Source organism: Psittacula echo, assembly GCF_963264785.1.
Source record: "Psittacula echo genome assembly, chromosome: Z".
NCBI lineage: Eukaryota > Metazoa > Chordata > Aves > Psittaciformes > Psittacidae > Psittacula > Psittacula echo.
This window is the reverse complement of record NC_137742.1, coordinates 46,642,970-46,660,813: the sequence shown is the minus strand read 5'-3', so window position 1 is coordinate 46,660,813 and position 17,844 is coordinate 46,642,970. Positions and strand designations below refer to the sequence as shown.

The 17,844-nt window shown below is 35.9% G+C and overlaps 1 protein-coding gene across 1 annotated transcript in view; it reads right to left on the bottom strand.

The window, feature by feature from the left end:
• Positions 1-7,217: 7,217 nt before the first annotated feature.
• The window catches only part of LRRC2 (leucine rich repeat containing 2), a gene marked incomplete at its 3' end in the record, with an annotated part of 57,646 nt that continues 47,019 nt past the window's right edge, over positions 7,218-17,844 (bottom strand). Inside the window, exons 5-8 of the mRNA XM_080638173.1 lie at positions 12,481-12,626; positions 10,488-10,643; positions 8,513-8,649; positions 7,218-7,267 (exon numbers count right to left, since the gene is read on the bottom strand). Coding sequence (XP_080494299.1) covers positions 7,218-7,267; positions 8,513-8,649; positions 10,488-10,643; positions 12,481-12,626 — 489 coding nt within the window. The remainder of the gene's footprint in view (positions 7,268-8,512; positions 8,650-10,487; positions 10,644-12,480; positions 12,627-17,844) is intronic.

The following is a 17,844-nucleotide window of genomic DNA, read 5'->3' as shown; positions in this document are numbered from 1 at the left end:
TAGCTTGTAATATTTGCAAATGGTGATGAATGTTGGGCAGCATTCACGCATTACTTAAGATATTATTTCAGCCTATTTCTCAGGAACACTACTGAACTATAGAAATATCCAGTTAGGATTTATACTCAGGGTGTCAGAGTTGACAATATAGCAGATAGCACTCTTCCCACTAAATCTGTCACGCTGAACCCGCACCTAGGCCATACAGACAAACTTTCAGTAGTGCTGAAACATTACAGCTGGAATTAGCCACATGAAGACAAGCAGTTTTCAGGACACCTGTCCCTGTGTCACAGAACAGTTGAGGATGAAAGGAATCTTAAGGCATCACTTGGTCCAACACCCATGCTCAAGCATGGTCATCTAAAGTAGATCACCCTGCCTGGACTGTATCCAGAAAGCTTTTCAAGATCTCCCAAGATGGAGACTCTACCACCTCCCTGGGCAACATGTGCCAGTGCTCCCTTACAGTAAAAAATGTGTTTCCTGATGTTCAGGAAAAACCTCCTGTGTTTCAGTTTGTGCCCACTGCCTCTTGTCCTGCCACTGAGCACCACTGAAAGAAACCTGGCTCCACTTTCTCCACATACATCCCCCTTCAGGTATAGATTTATAAGATTTCCCTGAGTCTTTTCTTGTCCAGTCTGGACAGTTCCCTCTCTCGGTCTTTCCTCCTGTGTGAGAAGCTCCAGTCCCCTAATCTTTATTTCCAACATGTCCTCTCTTGGAGACAGTACTTCAAGTGTGACCTCACCAGTGCTAAGGAGAGCGGAAGGATTACCTCCCCTTATACTTCTCATTGAACTTCATGAAGTTCCTGTCAGCCCTTTCCTCCAGCTTGTTTCTCCAGCCTATCAAGGTCCATCTGCATGGCAGCACAACCCTGTAGTACCATGTACCATGTAGTACCATGTACCCATGTAGTAACCACGTCGTGGTTTAAGCCCCGGCTGTAAATTAGAACCACGCAGTCCACTTCCCCCACCACCACCTTTCTTCCCTCCGCTTCTGGAGGGACGGGGAGGAGAATCAAAAGAATGCAACTCCCACGGGTTGAAATAAGAACAGTTTAATAACTAAGGTATAACACAAATCACTACTGCTACCACCAATAGTAATAATGATAAAGGAAATAACAAGGAAGAGAATACAACCGCTCACCAACTGGTACCTCACCCCCACCCCACAGTCATCCAGCCCTTCCAGGCGACTCTCAGTTCTACATCCTGGGCATGACGTGCTGTGGTATGGAATACCTCTTTGGCTAGTTTGGGTCAGGTGTCCTGTCCCTGCTTCCTCCCAGCTTCTCCTCCTCCCTGTCAGAGCATGAGACTCACAAAGTCCTTGGTCAGTCTAAACATCGGTGTTATCAGCTCCGTTCCCAGGCTGAAAGTCAAAAACACAGTGCTGCAACAGCTACTAAGAAGAAGAAAAAATTACTGCTACTGCTGAACCCAGGACACCACGACACCCAGGAAGCAGAAAAATTCTTTGGACATCAGGTCAGGTCGTCAGGTGAGTGCCTTAATCCCCTACAGCAGAGATCTGCTGTCTATCACTTGCCACTTCCTCCAGGTTATCCTGCATGGTTCAGTTAGTTGTCCTGGTTGCTTTGCTTGAAAGCATACCTGCCTTCTTCTCAGCTTTGAGGGAAACAAACCTTTCCCACAGCTGCAAGATTTCAGGTGGAGCAGGAGCCCTGCAGCTAGTTTGTGACATGCCCTGCGACGAAACATGCAACATGATTTTAAGAAACAAAGGAATGGTTAAGTAACAAATATCAGACTGTTGATTTAATATCATTAAGTAACAGACAAGCAGGAGCGAAAAATGTTATAAATAAATCTCCTGAGCCAGGAGGTAGGATTTCTTTATTAAGAATTTCTAACCAGCATGCCAACACATAGCGTGTGCCAAATGCTAATTACTGCAACTGATTAAGGGACAACCCAGTTTATCAGCTGATTGTCAGTACCAGGTAGACAACAAGCTCTTGGAAATTACAAGCCTTTTTTTCTTTTTTTTTTTTTAATTTGTAAGAGAGATTTCCAATATGAACTCCTTATTTTCAGTTGTTAGATAAGTAAGAGAGTAAAAGAAAAAGAAAGAGTAGGAGAAGAAAAGAGTAGTGAAGCAGAGTCCCGAAGTCTTTTCCCATTTACCCTGAGCCTGAAAGCTCCAGATAGTTCAGCTTAATACAGTACAACTTAACACTAGTCCAAAGTAAAAGGAAAAGGAACTACATGACTTTTGGGCAGAAGCTTTCCTATAGCATGACCTTTTAACATGTGCAAAATCTACTTGGAGCATAAAAGTAAATATATCCTAATAATTTTCAGCCATATCACAGCATTGTCAATGGTCAGTCACTTCACTGCAAGTAAAACACTGTTGCTTTCTTCAAACCTTCATTCCTGAAATCGTGTACTACCTTACAATGCCAACGTGCGCTTTGAGGTACAGCTCCAATACCTATAGAAAAAGGAACTCTGGTGATATAGACCTTCTTAAAATGTAAAACAAAACCAGATTTACATTTTTAAAAACAGTTAAAAGCTCCATCTCCTTTAGCAACCTGGCTGTATCAAGTGTTACTGCTCATGGTCACTGCAGTTGCCAATGTCTAACTACTTAGCTCACCTTCTCTGAATACACTTAGAGCTGACAGTTGACCTGCTCTACTTTCCTGGGACCTTGGCAGCACCTCAACAGATATGGGAGCAACTTATTATCAGACAGAAAGTTATACAGATACCACAGGTGACTTATCATTGTAGGTTTTTAAACCATCAGACACAGAGTAAGAATGAAACATTGAATAATCTTTTGTGTCATTCATAAAACTGTAGGAATTCTGAAAGAACTACATTGAAGTGTTCCTCTGTGCAAAACACTGCAACTCCTGTACACAAAAAATACCTGTCATATGGCAGGAAGAGACAGCAGCTGCAGTAGGTCAGATGAGCACCTGTTGTATTTATCAGCTTAAGACCCTACAATGTAACACATTGTTTTTTCTAAACATATTGTTTAATGTGATTGTATAATATACAAGGGCCAAAGGCTGACTCAGCCTCTAATTGTCTGGATCTATGTAACAAATGAAAAAGAAAATGCAATGCTGTATACGTAAATCTGGATACAAACATTGCTCATGTATAGCCTAAAACCAATTTTTAGTTCTCTAAGTTACCCTTCATTACAGAGCTATTCACCATATTTTGACAGCTAATCTAATTACTTTATAAATGTCACTGTTGATTTTAGGAAAAGCCTGGAAGCATTAGTGGAAAATAGAAGCTTTGAACATAGCAGAAGCAATATGTAATTGTTTTTTAGATATAAAATGCATCTCTACTAAGATTTTGTGAAATCCTGAGTAGTTATATTGCTGCTGGCATAAAGGAATCAGAAATTTCCAGGGAGAGGTAAGAGACAGTAATGATCCTGTCAATATTAATGTCGACAGTGTATAATGAAAACACCATGTAGAACCCCTATTTATACTAAGCAACACTCATAGCTCTTAATGGACCAATGAAGTGAAGAAGAGAGTAAGCTGTAGGACTACAGTCAGAGCTAGAACCAACCCAAGTAGCAGATTCAACTACTGAAAAGAGAGGAGACTTTTCTTGAACTGCTGAACATACGGAACGATTATCCAAAAGATAAATAATCAGTGTTATGCTTAGATACAGTTTCATTTATTATTTATTATCTAGTTCAAATGAAACCTCAAAATCAGAGAAAACCCTAGTTTCCAATCTTTTCCCATCCTCTATGAAACATGAGATAATCTGTGCAGAAGTCCTTCAAAGACCACTACTAAAATCAAATCACATAATCAAGAAAAGACCATTCCCTGTTTATCATTTTGCTCTGTGCTTCCATAGCAGAAAATAAGCAAGGTAAAACAGTTTCAATGGTGTGTAAATGTTCAAGGAAAAAAAAAGAATATGTTGTCCAGTTTTCACTGTATTTTTAAACTGATGTCTGCTAAAAGACTATGTTATTCCTATGTACACATTAATTAAATTTCAGGTTATTTGCTTTCATTAGAAGTTTATCTCCCAAGCTTGTACTTTGCTATACTTAAAAACATGGCCAAAACAATGCACATTGAGCCACTGAATGTTCTACAACACATATTGCAATTGTTCCCAGTTTTACAGCTTTTGAATAGCAACTACTTTTGAGGCAGAAAGTATTGAGTTTTAGGAAGTGTAGTATTTGGCAGCTAGTCACAGCCAATAAAAATGCTGCACACAACACATGCATGTTGGTATTGCAGCTCAGAAATACCTTCCTTTAGGTATCTAAGTATCTGACAGCAGAAGCTTGAAAAAAATGTAAATTGCCTTTTGTACACAAAGTTTCTTTCACTCATAAGACTATAAACTTTCAAAAATTGAAAAAGCAAGAATGCAGCATACTAATAACAGAATTCTCTAGAATCATAGTTTTTTAGTAAAAGATAACAGTTTAAATTAAAATTACTAGCAAACCAAGTTAGGTAGAAAACCAATCAGTTTAGATCAGGTTCAAAATGAGGTGTCTTTTGACACACAGATTTTGTACTGCAATGGATGATGATAATAAAATTACATTAACTGCATGAGATAAGTATGTTCTGGCAGTATTTTTGCTATATAGGACACAGAAGTAGAATTCAAATGCAGTTATGCTGAAATTAGAACTTTCAGTTATAGCTGACATTACCCACTGGATATCTAAGGTGTAATGGGAACAGTTGTTCCTGTACACCATTTTCCCCTTAAGCAGAGGTATTTGACAAATTCTGTGACAAAAATTATCCTTTCTTTCTGTGTATAAGATTTTAGGAAGTAAAGTTCTACAAATGCTAGGAATAAAAGCTCTCAGCCCTGCAGGGAAGCATTTGAGGGTACAAGTGGATGAAAAATTTGACATGAGCTGGCAGCGCGCACTTGCAGCCCAGAAAGACAATCACACCTTATATCAAAAGGAGCCTGACCAGTAGGTCAAAGGGACTGATTCTCTTCTACTCTGATCTCATGAGATCCCCACCTTGAGTGCTGCATCCAGATCTGTGGACCTGTTAGTGCAGATTCAGAAGAAGGCCACAAAAATTGTCAGAGGGCTGAAACACCTCCCCTATGGAGAGAAGCTGAGACATGTGGGAGAAGGCTACAGGGAGACCTTATTGCAGCTTTTCAATATATAAAAGGTGCTTACAAGAAAGAGGGAGAAAGATCTTTTACCAGGGCCTTTACCACGACAATAGTTTAAACTCAAATAGGGTTTAGATTTATATTGGATATAAGGAAGAAATTCTTTGCAATAACAGTGATGAGACCCTGGAAGTTGTGGATATCCCATCATGAGAAGTACTCAAGTTCAGGTTGGACAGGGTTTTGAAAAATCTAATCTAGTGAAAGATGTTCCTACCTGTGGCAGAAGGGTTGGGCTAGTTGCTCTGCAAAGGTCACTTCTATGCAAAATCATTCTGCAATTTTATTCAAAAATTCTGACAACAGAACCTTTGTTTTGTTAATTACGTTTACACCCCTGTTTTTTCTTAAAGTTACAACTCCCATAATGGACATCAAAATTCCATAAACACTACAGTTGTGATTTCCATTTCTGATTTTCAGGTATATTAGACTACCATAGAACTCTACAAGTAGAATTTCAAACAATGCCAAATCAGATGTCTCAAGGAAGTTTATTACATCAGTATTAATACCTAATCAACAGATTTTATAATTTCACTCGAAGAAAGTTTAGTAGGGTAGTTTCAGAAAGGCTGATTTCTGTAAACCCACTGGGAGTTTTTTCAAACTTTCTCTTTGCTTCAGGTCTTGCTTAAAAGCAGCATTAACACCTAAAGATCAACTTGAGAGAGCTTAATTTTGGTTAGTAATTTAACAGCAGAAGTTTGCGATGGGAATAAATAACACACTTAGTATTTACAAGTTCTTTTCTTTCAAAAGAATTAATGCTAAAAACTTAAAAAAGAAGGAAAACAGCCAAAGCAGTATTTTTTTGATATAAAAGTCTAAATGAGCACATCCTCTGCTTTTTAAATATGACTGACTTAAATGACACTACTGTACAAAAATGGACATAGCTTTTCTATAAGAAAAAAGCAAGTTGTAAACATAATTTCCACTAACTACTCTCATAAGTTTAAGGCTATTTACATTCTCAAATTTGAGTTTAATTTGAGTCTTAATACTCAAAGTTCCAAGTCTTTTTAGATCAAAAAGTATTTATTAAACAAAAAGATTTATTACACAAAAAAAAAATGCAAAATTAGATTCCTGAGACCCTACAGTATCTATACATACATAGTTATATATAAACAGGTTAGTAAATAGAAAGCAACAAAACTTATCCAGCAAACTCATTCTTATACAACTTGGAAAATGTCAATAAATGTCCACAAAGTCCTGTAACCTGAAACCATTATTAGGAGACCTTTAGCATCATTTTGCTGATAGTATTTGTTCACACTGCTTACTCCTTAAAATCTTATTTTATACACTGCTATATTATAACACTGTTTTGCACAGTTTCAGTCATGTTGGTACTTGAATTTGAAAACAGATTAAAAGCTTATAATGTGCTCCAAAAAAAAGCACCTGAATTGCTGCAGTTTCTATTTACAATGTTGTTGAATTTTATCTAAACTGAAAATCCCAAAGAGGACAATTTCCTTGAAGAACAGAAAGTAAATACAAACAACTGTATATGTGTTTGCACTTTAAATACTGTAAAGCACTACGTGAGTTACTTGGTCTTAAGAAAAAAACAGATCACATTCATTTTCTAAATTAATCCTTCCTCTCTTATAAAATAAAATCTCTTTTTAAGATGGTGATTCATGTTCCGCTGCTTTATCTACAGCATATAGTGTATTCATCCTGAGGGTATCTATGCCTGTGTATATTTCATTACAGTGAGTATTTACTTTCAGCAGGTCTGTATGTAAATTAGTGGCTGCTGCTGTGGACTAGAAAAAAATTTGTGGATTTAAAAGGTGAAACAGCATCTTATGAAGGCTCTACTGCTCTTTGTTTTATCCACAGTTACTGGTAGCAACCACAATAAGAAATAAAAAAAATCATGGTGATTTTGAAGTGCTTCTGGCCACCTGTGATTTCTAGTGTTTTCTATTAATTGGATAGTAATAGAGTTATTCTGATGTTCACTAGTGATTTAGATATTTCTGTTCTTCAGAGCTGAAGACTGAATAATACTTTTGTAGTGTAGGAAGGAGCAGAATCTGTGAAAAGAGAAAAAAGAAACACAGCTCAGACTTTAGCTATGTAATCCAGCACAAATAAATGGAGCTTTTAGCTAGAAACAGCTAGGTTTGGTTTTATTTCAAAAGTTCTCTACAAGTGATCTCTCTGCTATATTTCAGAAATTCTGCTAGCTCATATTATACAGAAATTATTCCTTCTCCAGTTTGCTTTTTAAAGGCAGGTATTGGCATAATCTGTAGCACAAGAGTGCAGAAGCAGGAAGTACAAGAGTGATTTGTGATCCAACCTTAAAGCTTGGAGATGAGTTTTGTCTAGGAAGGCAGAAACATCTACCTCAGCTGCTTTACCCCAGATGAGTATAAAGCTGGCCTATGCCTGGCAGATCAAATGAAGGTTTCAGGAAGCTTGGCTGCCATTTTAGAAGTAGGCAGCTTGCATACATCAATGAGCAGCTTATGAGCATTAAAGAATAGAAATCCAGTATCAGAACATGAAAAATATTCTGCAGCCATATTCCTTTATATTTCTTTTTTGCCAGGTCTTGTGGACTGCTATACACACCACCTACGTGCCAATTCATGAAATGCAAAGAATGAAAAGATACAATAGGATTCATTCCACTAAAATTCATTTCCACACACAAACTCTCAAAGGGATTTAAACTCTATATGGTATTTTGGCTCACAGGAAATTTTCCCTATGTTTCCTAACATGCTTTACTAAACGAAAAAAAGAGATTTCCACTTATTTAATTACAGTAAGTCTAAAAGAGAACAGCAAAATAAAAAGTAATGTAGATTTTTTAGGTAGTGTGCAATAAGAACAATGTGGTCAAACAGTAAGCACATTCTATACAGATACATTGTTAAAAGATGTTCTATAAATGCATAGAATATTTCATATATACACTGTGTTTTTTTGAGGAGAAGAAGCACTTTTGCAGGAATTCAGTCACTAATGCTAATCCCCAGTGAGGTGAGTAAATTTGGAGAATAAGGATAATCGTTGCATACACAGTCATTGAATTAATACCTGTGAAAACATATCATTAATTTTGTATGCATTTGTTCAATATCAAGTGTCTCTTAGTCAGGGCCCAAAATTTAAACAGAACACATTCGACATTTTCACTTTTAGTCTTATTTACCATGACACTTAGAGTTTAAGGATATATTGCTTGTTCTCTTAAAAGTTAATGTTTCAATTGTATTTCTGCATTTATATCCAAAATAGTAGGAAATTTACTACAAGTTAACTCATACCCCTTTCTTTTAGGTCTTCAATGTATGCTTTCATAAACTCTTTCTCAAATTGTTCCCGTTCGCGTTCACTTTCTACAATTTCTTCAGTGTCTTCACACACAATGGTTTCAACTGGGCTGTCCTTGAGACTTACAAATCTAGAGAGAGATTAACAAAAGAATATGCATCAGGCTTCTGGACATCGCTGGCCTACATGAATGGCATTTTAGAAGTTGCTGCTACAGCCAGAAAGAGAAACATAAAGAACATTTGCTCAGTTTTTGCATTGTGGAATCATTAGGATCTATTTATTCTTAGCAGTAAAAATTTCAAATAGCACATTCTCTATACTCCACTTTCTATATAAAATTTACGCGATTTAGCTCTCTTTTTCTTTTTTTTTTTTCCTATCTACATAAATCATTCTTTGCTTTAAGAGGTATATTTCTTCATTATTAAACTTATGACAGACTACACGGTAATTTCACATCTGTTACTGAGCAGTGCAAACTCCTTCTTAATAACTGCCTGTAATCTGGAATTTTGCCAGTATTACTTCACTGGCAATATGTGTCTTTATTTTCTGGTAGTTGTTATGTTAATTCTCTTTTACAGTGCATGACTGGATATGCATTCTGTCATATTTGCAAATTTCCTAAGGTTACACATTGCAGATGAGAAACTAGATGGTTACATTCACATCCAAAATAACACGCAAATTAAATCTGTAACATTTTGAAAATCTCTGATGTTTTCCCCACTCAAGAAGTAAAAAAAAATCCAAGAAATGTTGCTTTCTAAGAACAAATGGTCCAACAAATCATACAGCTTTTCAAAATCTCATTAATTGTTGTGAGTCTGTGGTCTGTTGATCTTGGCTGCCAGATTCCCACCAAGCAGCCCTCTCACTCCATCTCCACAGCAGGATAGGGGAGAATATAAGATGAAGAAGTCATAGGTTAAGATAAAGACAGCTTAGTGTAGAAAAACAAAAGCCATGTATAGAAGAAAAACAAAGCAAAATAAATATTAAAAAAATAAAAAAAAAATCATTCTCTGCATTCTCTGCTTATAAACACGCAATGTCCAGCCCTTTCCTGGGAAACAGGCACTCAGTATGGATAGCAGCGTATAATAACCTTATTAAGGTGTTTGCCTTCCACAGCTTTCTCTTGATTTTATTGCTGAGCATGACACCATACAGTATCGAATATCTGTTTGCCCAGTTTGAGTCAGCTGTTCCAGCTGTGTTGCCTCACATCCTCTTGCTCTTCCTCAGCCCACTGGCTTTTGTGAGGGGGGATTGAAGAGGCAGCCTTGATGTGGGAGCCCTGGTCAACAGTAGCAAAAAACCTTGGTGTGTTATCAACACCATTCTAGCTACAAATACAAATACAGCACTATCAGGACTGCTATGTGGAAAGTTAACTCCATCTCAGTCAGACCCAGTATGGAGTCTCAAAAGGTTTCATAATCAAAGTCCTGGACATTGCCTGTAGATGCAAGATCATTGTAAATGCAGACTAAATGGCCTTTTAGACTTATCCTGCATGCAGCAACAAGGTGCTGCTTCACAACAAAGAATATATAAACTACTAAACTCATGTGACACTATTTAGACTTTTAAATAGCTGTGTCTCCCATTCCCAGCAGCATACTTTTGACAGCACTGAGCTTATCAACAACAAACTGCCAGTTTCCTGGTCTTGCTCTGGTGCATGACTATGAGACCCCAGAGTTAGAGCTACTACAACAATGTCTACACAGGAATAGCAGTTTAGGCATACAAATGCACAGTGTGGGGAAGCAGTAAATGAAAATCAGAAAACTGCTGTTCTGCATTTTCCAAGCTTTCTAGTGCCTCCTGAATGGCTCTGATATATATTGAGTTCTAATTTGACCACCAGGTGTGGTAGAAACTGATGCTTGTGAAAATATTTCTGCTGAGTTCACCTACCTTATGTTCCTAAGAACATACTTTCTCTCTTTTACTTACTTTAAACCTGTTGTTGACTCACAGACAGCGGTGGGTATCTCAACCAGGTCATCACCACTGACAACAAGCAAACTGAGCTTTGGCATATTGACAAGAGCTCGTGGAAGATAAGTCAACTTGTTCTTCTGTAGGAGAAGTGTCTGAAGTTGATCTAACCTGTAAAAATGTGAAAGATAAAGGTAACAAAATATTTATTTCAGACAGGAATATCTATGCAAGATAGCAACAGAGAATTAATTGTGTACAAAAGAATAATATGCACCATAGAATCATAGAATCACCATCTTTGACTTCTCAAAAATTACTTATACCTCACTTCCACAAATTGTCACCAACTAACTTTAATGGAAATTTCCAGTCATGGTTCAATATCATAGATATTAATCGCGTACCTCTGAAAAGTACTCAGAAGTATGCCTCAGATAAAGGATTACAAAAATTACTGTGCTTTCGTGCATGTGTTGACAGAAAATGATATAAAGGCTCACTATGTGTATCCTGGAACTGATGAAAAATATGGGTCACCAGCTGACACCTTTGCCCATATGCTGGATTCTATGAACTAGATACACTTGTGCTAGGCAGTATATTCCTATCAATTGTTTTTCAGTAGTAATTAATACTGTGGGGAGCAAGAGAAAGACCAGCTCCTGGTCATATGGCTCTTGCAAGTTTTCCCATTGAAATCAATTTAATGACAATGTTTTGTAAAGGAAGGCATTTAGCTTGTTTTTCTTTACTTACCATAGCTCTTTTCTTAATGCAATAGTAATATGTGGCTGAGAGTTTATTCCTTCCAGTAGAAAGAAGACAAAAAGCATAGCAAACTGATGAAACAAGTTTGTCTGATTTGACAGGTAAAGCTCATTCCTCAAACAGCGTTGTACAAAAACAGAGAAGATGAAATGTAGGAGAATTTTGGAGACAGAGGAATATATATGGGTTACAGGGGGGAAATGACCCTTATGTTTAGTGAGTATCCTTCCATAAAATAAAAATCTTATTAGAAGCTCTTTCGAATTAATCAAATATCTGTTCATATCTGGAAAAAAAAATGGTGGTTGTATACTGTTGTTGTTGTTGGAGCATCTGAATTGTTAATACAAAAGATTTCAGCCCCTGCTGTCAGAGAAATCTGTGATTACACAATGTCCTAGAAAGGTCTTTTTGACCAGCAACAAGGGATTTGCAAAAGTTAAGGTTGAATAAATTTTGTGTGAAGTTTCTTCTGCCTCAAGGATCTCTATTCCAAACTCAACAAATAACCCATATTTTTTTAAATATAAACTTTAGTTAATGCGTAGTTTCTTTACGTATGGTTATGTAAAGTTCTGTAAACCAGATTACAACAGGACTTCAAAGTGAATAAATAGGCCCAAGAATAAGTGCTTTCTCAAACTAGTAAATCCCATTAAAGAGATCGACATGATTTTTTTTTAAATATCTCCAGTGGATCTCTAAATTGAGAACATAAGTATATATGTGCACATGAATATGTACTTCAGAGTAGGAGGGGAAAATTGTCAGTGGGTTTTTCAATCTTACTAATATTTTTCTGCTTTACTGCCAAAGTTTATCAGGTTCTTTAAATATGTTTTAGTTCATCTTTCCCTCCACCATATTTACCCTCCAGAGTGATACTGCTGCAAACTCCATATGGTGAGTTCCCTTTGATGGAACTGAGACACTATGCCCCATGAACTTCCTAAAGAACAATGCTGTCATGATTGCAGCAGAAAATCTAATTAGTTAACTGAAAAGTAAAGGCATTGACTGTGCAATCTGCCATCAATGAGGTAGAAAATGCCGCTTCTGTTATCTGACCTATTCCATCAATAACAATGGTAAAGCTTACATGCAGAACTGTATGATGCATTTCCAAATGAGAATTTCTCATGTAATTTTTCATTAATGGTGTCCCTTAGAAGCTTGTTACTTTCTAGATTTGCTTTATAGTTCACAAGACTGCCAACAAATTAAAAACATAAACTACCTGTCTATGTCTTCCGGGAGGTCTTTCAGGTTGTTGCTGCTAATATCCAACCACTGCAAGTTAGACATCCGAAGTACACAAATTGGAATAGAATGGAACTTGTTTGCTGACACATCCACAACTGTGACTTGTTTCAGGTTACTTAGCTAGAAAGAAGTGACACTTTATTTTAGTTACATTTGCAAAGTACAGAAGACATTTCATTCATCAAAAGTTCTTATTTTTCTCAAAGCACTTGGAAAAATAAGAATTGCATTTTTTTTTTATTCAACTTTTTGCCAGTCTTATCTCTTAGTCATCATTTTATTAAAAAAAAAAAGTTTCAGAAATAACTATCATCTCCCAAAATGTTCATCACTTTTCTAACACTGTCATGATATCAAATGAAGTTTCAGATGACACCAAGGATGGATCTAAATAATGACTGGGTTCTTTCCTAGCTTACATATGAAGTAACCTCTGAAGTGACAAAATAGTTTTGATTATTGTTAGATTAAAAGTTACCATTCTCAAAATCAGAGATTTTATAACTCTCACAAAAACCACAGAATTTCCTTTGTTATAACTCTGTTATGCACTGAGAGTGTATTGCTAGGAGACCCTTAGAAAATTAAACAGTTAATTTAAGCAAACAGAAAATTTAGTCAAATATTTTTCAAAGATCTTTAAAAATATATCATCCATACTGCAAACTAAATAAGGTGCACTAGAGCTTTTTATTTTATGCTATTCAAAGGAATTACTTTTTTAAGTAATAAACCTTTAGCACAATGAAGTTTGAGTACAAATGTAAAATATACCTGTTAAAGAAATAAATGTGTTAAATAAACCTCTCTGTGTGGTGAATCGATTATTCACATTATCAGTGTTCATAAAACCATGCATCTAGCTAAAGTGAATGTCAAAGGAGTATAAATGATAATGAAAAATGTACTTTAGAATGGAAATTATGTTGCTGAGCTCCTAATCATATGTCACCATCCCAATCTAGCTCTATAGATCCTGATACAAAAGAGAAAGTAGCAAAAGAATTTCACTGGTCTTTGCCTGAAGGTTTCTTAGAGTGTAGAAAATAATTAGCAGCCAAAAACCCCAAACCAAATACATTTTGCGCTTCCAAAGTGAGCAAAATGCAAACAACAGTGTAAGAATGAAAGAAATAGAAAGCAATAAAATACATTCTGAATCTTGAGAAGGATTTTTTTTATTATTATTTAATAAGAATCTACTTATGTTTTGTTCTATTTTATGGCCAAAATTCTTACTGCAGTATTGACAGACTTATCTTAATTTGACCTCTGCCATTTAAGATGCTCATATTCACAGCTTGGTGTTATGTCAGAGTCAGTTTGGTTTGGGATTTTTTGGCAGTGGTTTTTGTTTTTGTTTGTTTGCTTGCTTGTGAAGTGTAGGGTTTTCTGTTTGGTTGTGGGGTTTTTTGTGGTTTTTGTTTTGTTTTTTCTAGATACAACCTCATATTGCTGTGTAAACTTAAAATTTGGGAAAACTTTTTCAAGGACATGTACTGAAGTTATCATATCACAATTGACTGCACAATTAAATTTACCTTTCAAAAATAGAGTAGGTGTTCGGAGTTTCTCAAGTCAAAGATATAATTTCAAAATCTGCCCACCACTGTATTAGAACAGTCTTGGTGAGGCATTACCATGGAAATGCTTCCCTCCTGATTCAGAGCAGGCAAGCACACATTTTTTCCTGACACTTCTCACTTCAAAATTATTCTGTTGTTTTGAGGACTGACTACTAGCAATGAGTACTCACTCACACTGTAAATTTTCCAGAGACTGAATCTTTTTTCCAACAAAACAGAACCTCCATTTAAACAAGAAGAGCAGAGTGACACTTCCAGATTGTAGCAATGAGAGAATGGAGAAAATAATTAGCACTACCTTTACACTGCATTTACTTTGTGTTTTCAAATTTTGCCACTATTCCAAATCCCAAGCAGATATTTCAGGTTTCTCTGCACTTCGAACAATTTGCTCTCCCCACAAGGAATTTAGCAGGCGCAGATATAAAACAATATCCCACAGATTTAAATTCCATGCAAAGGGTTCTGAAACCATTCCCAGAGAAGGAAAGCCAAAGTCCCTAAACACAAAGTGGCAAATTACTTTAAAATCAACTCACATCACTGTTCACACAGATTCCTAAACACATTGCTTTCACATGCCGTCCCTGTCATGCTCAAAGTAATAACATTAGGTGGTAAAATGATATTTCTTCAACAGCAGGAGCTAGCTTTATATGTTTTCCTGAAAGTGCTTTATTGCATTAAAAATTAAAAGTAACATTAATATAGCAGAGTATTTTTATGAACACAGATTTTTCTGACATTTTCCATCTAGTATTGAAAAGAGATGGTTTAATGCTCAATTAGATGGGAACCTTAATTTTTCAGGGTTTGTAGTCCTGTAAAAATGTAACGAAATATAAGGCCATGGACTCCTTTGTTATAAAGTTTGGTTCAGCATGTAGCAGAATATATGGAGCCATGATTATATTGTATAAGCTGCAAGCCCTTAGAATTTTTTCTTTTAGGGTAATATTTAACAAAACCTGTCCATTTTCTATAGTATGTTGAAACCTAATGGAGTTTTTATTTAATCTGTCTCTGATATGCCAACAACAAACACCTATGATATACAATGCATTGGAAAATATGGCAGCTATGTGTTATATTTTCTAAAGAAAATCCTCTGTATTTTATATCTTCTTGAAGGACTGATGCATTTTCGCAGCTTTTATAACGTTTAGTTTTCAAACAAACATGGTTCCCTTATCATTTTTACATTATAATTTATTTTTGATGTTGATTTTTGCTATTTTGTTCTATTATGTGACTTTGAATCAATCAGTATATAGTTTTTATGGAAATGTCATTTTAAAAAATACCTATATTTAATAGTGTAGCTACCTGGACTTGTCATTCTTATGTTTAATCACTCTTGTCATTTTTATTTGACAAATTGCCCCATTTTGCTTATCTTAATAATTTTGTTCATAGAAATACTCCAGATAACCTTGTGGAACTCCACTGCTTCCCTTTCCCTCTAACAGCTAAACCTTCAGTTGAAAGAAAAGGAGAGCATGTCCAGGGCTGAACAAGTTATGTCATTTATGGGTGTGTTTTTATTTCTGTTCCGCTTTTTGTCATGAAAGGGTTTTACTGATAAGGTTGCATGCAAGTTTATCATGTGTTACCTACTATTTAACACCGACAAATGAAAAGGTATAAAGTCACATCAAGCTTTACAACAAAAATACTGTATTTTTCAGTTACATTCTGTGACAGAAACAGCATCCCATCAAAGTCTATGTATGACAAGTCATACAAAGGCTTAACTAGGAAATATCTAGCAATGCATTACAAACAGGCTTGTGCCCACAAATTCCAGACTCAATGAATTCAAAGAAAATTTATATCACTTCACAGTAGGATCACATTATCACATATGTTGTCTCCCAAATCAAATAAAGTGGCACTCAGCATGTCATAAGCTTGCTGAAAGCATTACAGTATATACAACAAAGGAGCACCCTAAGTGCCAACTGCTCACTTGCCCATGTAGATCTCATGCATTCAAACCAAATTCCTAGCTTTTCTTTCACCAAGTTGTAAGTATAACCTATTCTATAATCTCATTGACATTCCTGGAGTAAAGCCCCAATTAAAGAAATAGTATAAGAGCATCTTTAGAGGCAGAAGATGTCTTTCATGAAGATCTACTTGTATACTTGTGTTCTAGTCCACTATCAGACTTTCAAACTGGACCCTTAAACTTGAGGAGGCCAAGGTATTTAACAGTCAGCTCCAATCCTTAGTATTTTTTCACAAAACTCTCTGACGAGTAAAAAAGCGTAACTTCAAATAGCATTTCTTTTGGTACTAACTTAATAAGCTAAATCCAAGAAACTTATGTAAAAGCCAGTGTTCACCCAAACGGAATTATTCTGATTTTGCAATGCTAAAATCCTAAATCTTTTGCAGAGTTAATCCACAAATACATGCTGGTTTTCTGATGCTAAAGTTTAATATTATCCTCTTCATCACTGGAGCATTACCATCATTTAAACACCTACTGTTTAAAGTCTAATAGGGTAATTATAGCTATGGTGATGTAAGAATAAAAAGTTAACAAAGAGACTTTGCTTTTTATTAAAGCAGGTTTTTTGATACATAAACCTTTCATCATGTCTGCAAAGAAGGAGAACACTGGCTGCATATGCAGTATTCACAAAAATATCAAGTATTCATTATTCATAGGTCATTGAAGAACCAGATAGCAGTAAGAGCAGGACTATTTTCATACAGTTAAAATCCCTAAGAACGTAGATCATGTGTTTAAGAGTTGTTCCAAGCCACTAGATGAGTCATATGCATGAAATTAAGTACCAGATAAATGATTTTCTGGACTGAGGCCAAAACAAGCCTGCTGTCTCAAAAAAAAACAAAGTTTGTGTTGATTAGTAACATTAAATTTTCATAGTATTACTGCTGGAGCTACACACAGTCTGCATATATTACTGCACTTTGCCATCATAAAGGCATCTCTTCTTCAAGTCTGCTGCAAAACTTCTAAATTAGGGACACACATTAGAAAGGAAAACTAGTCCCTGCCAGAAGTCAATTAAAGGTCTCTCATCAACTTAAATGGATTCAGTAGCCCACTTGGCATGCATACTCTCCATATGTTTTAATTAAAACCATTAGAAAAGAAACAGCAGCAATGACAGTAGCATAAGGGCATTAACTGACCTCTACATAATGTTTGGATAGGAAGTATCCTTTAAATATGTCAAAGGACTCTTTTAACATATTTTGTTCCTTCAGCGCAAGATGACCAAAACTACTCATTTTCACAACAGAACAGAGACAAAGCCAAAATCTTTTTTTTCATTTCTGCTCTGAGATGCAACAGCAATTGAAGCAGTACTATTCAAATGATGCCATCTTTATTATGATTTAAACATATGTAATGAAGCTGGGTTTTCAAGACAGGAAGAATTTCCTTCATACGGATCTGACACAGGCACTGGACATATTGCAGCCCTTCAGTAATACCACCCAGCCACATGATGTTTATTACTGCCCCATGGATGAGAACATCTGCTTTTTACTGGAATTCTCTAAAGTCTCATTTCTGTCTTTATTTTTTGTTTCTTTTTAACTTATACACTAATGAATCATTGTTGAAATGGTCTTTAAAGGAAAAAAAAATTGTCTGCATAGAAAATATCTGGATAGGTCCCCAGTGTAGCCAAGATGCTCCTGTATATCAGGCAAGCTCCTTGTTCTAAATTGTGTCAGGAACTCTTTCATCAACTCAGAGAAACTCAGGA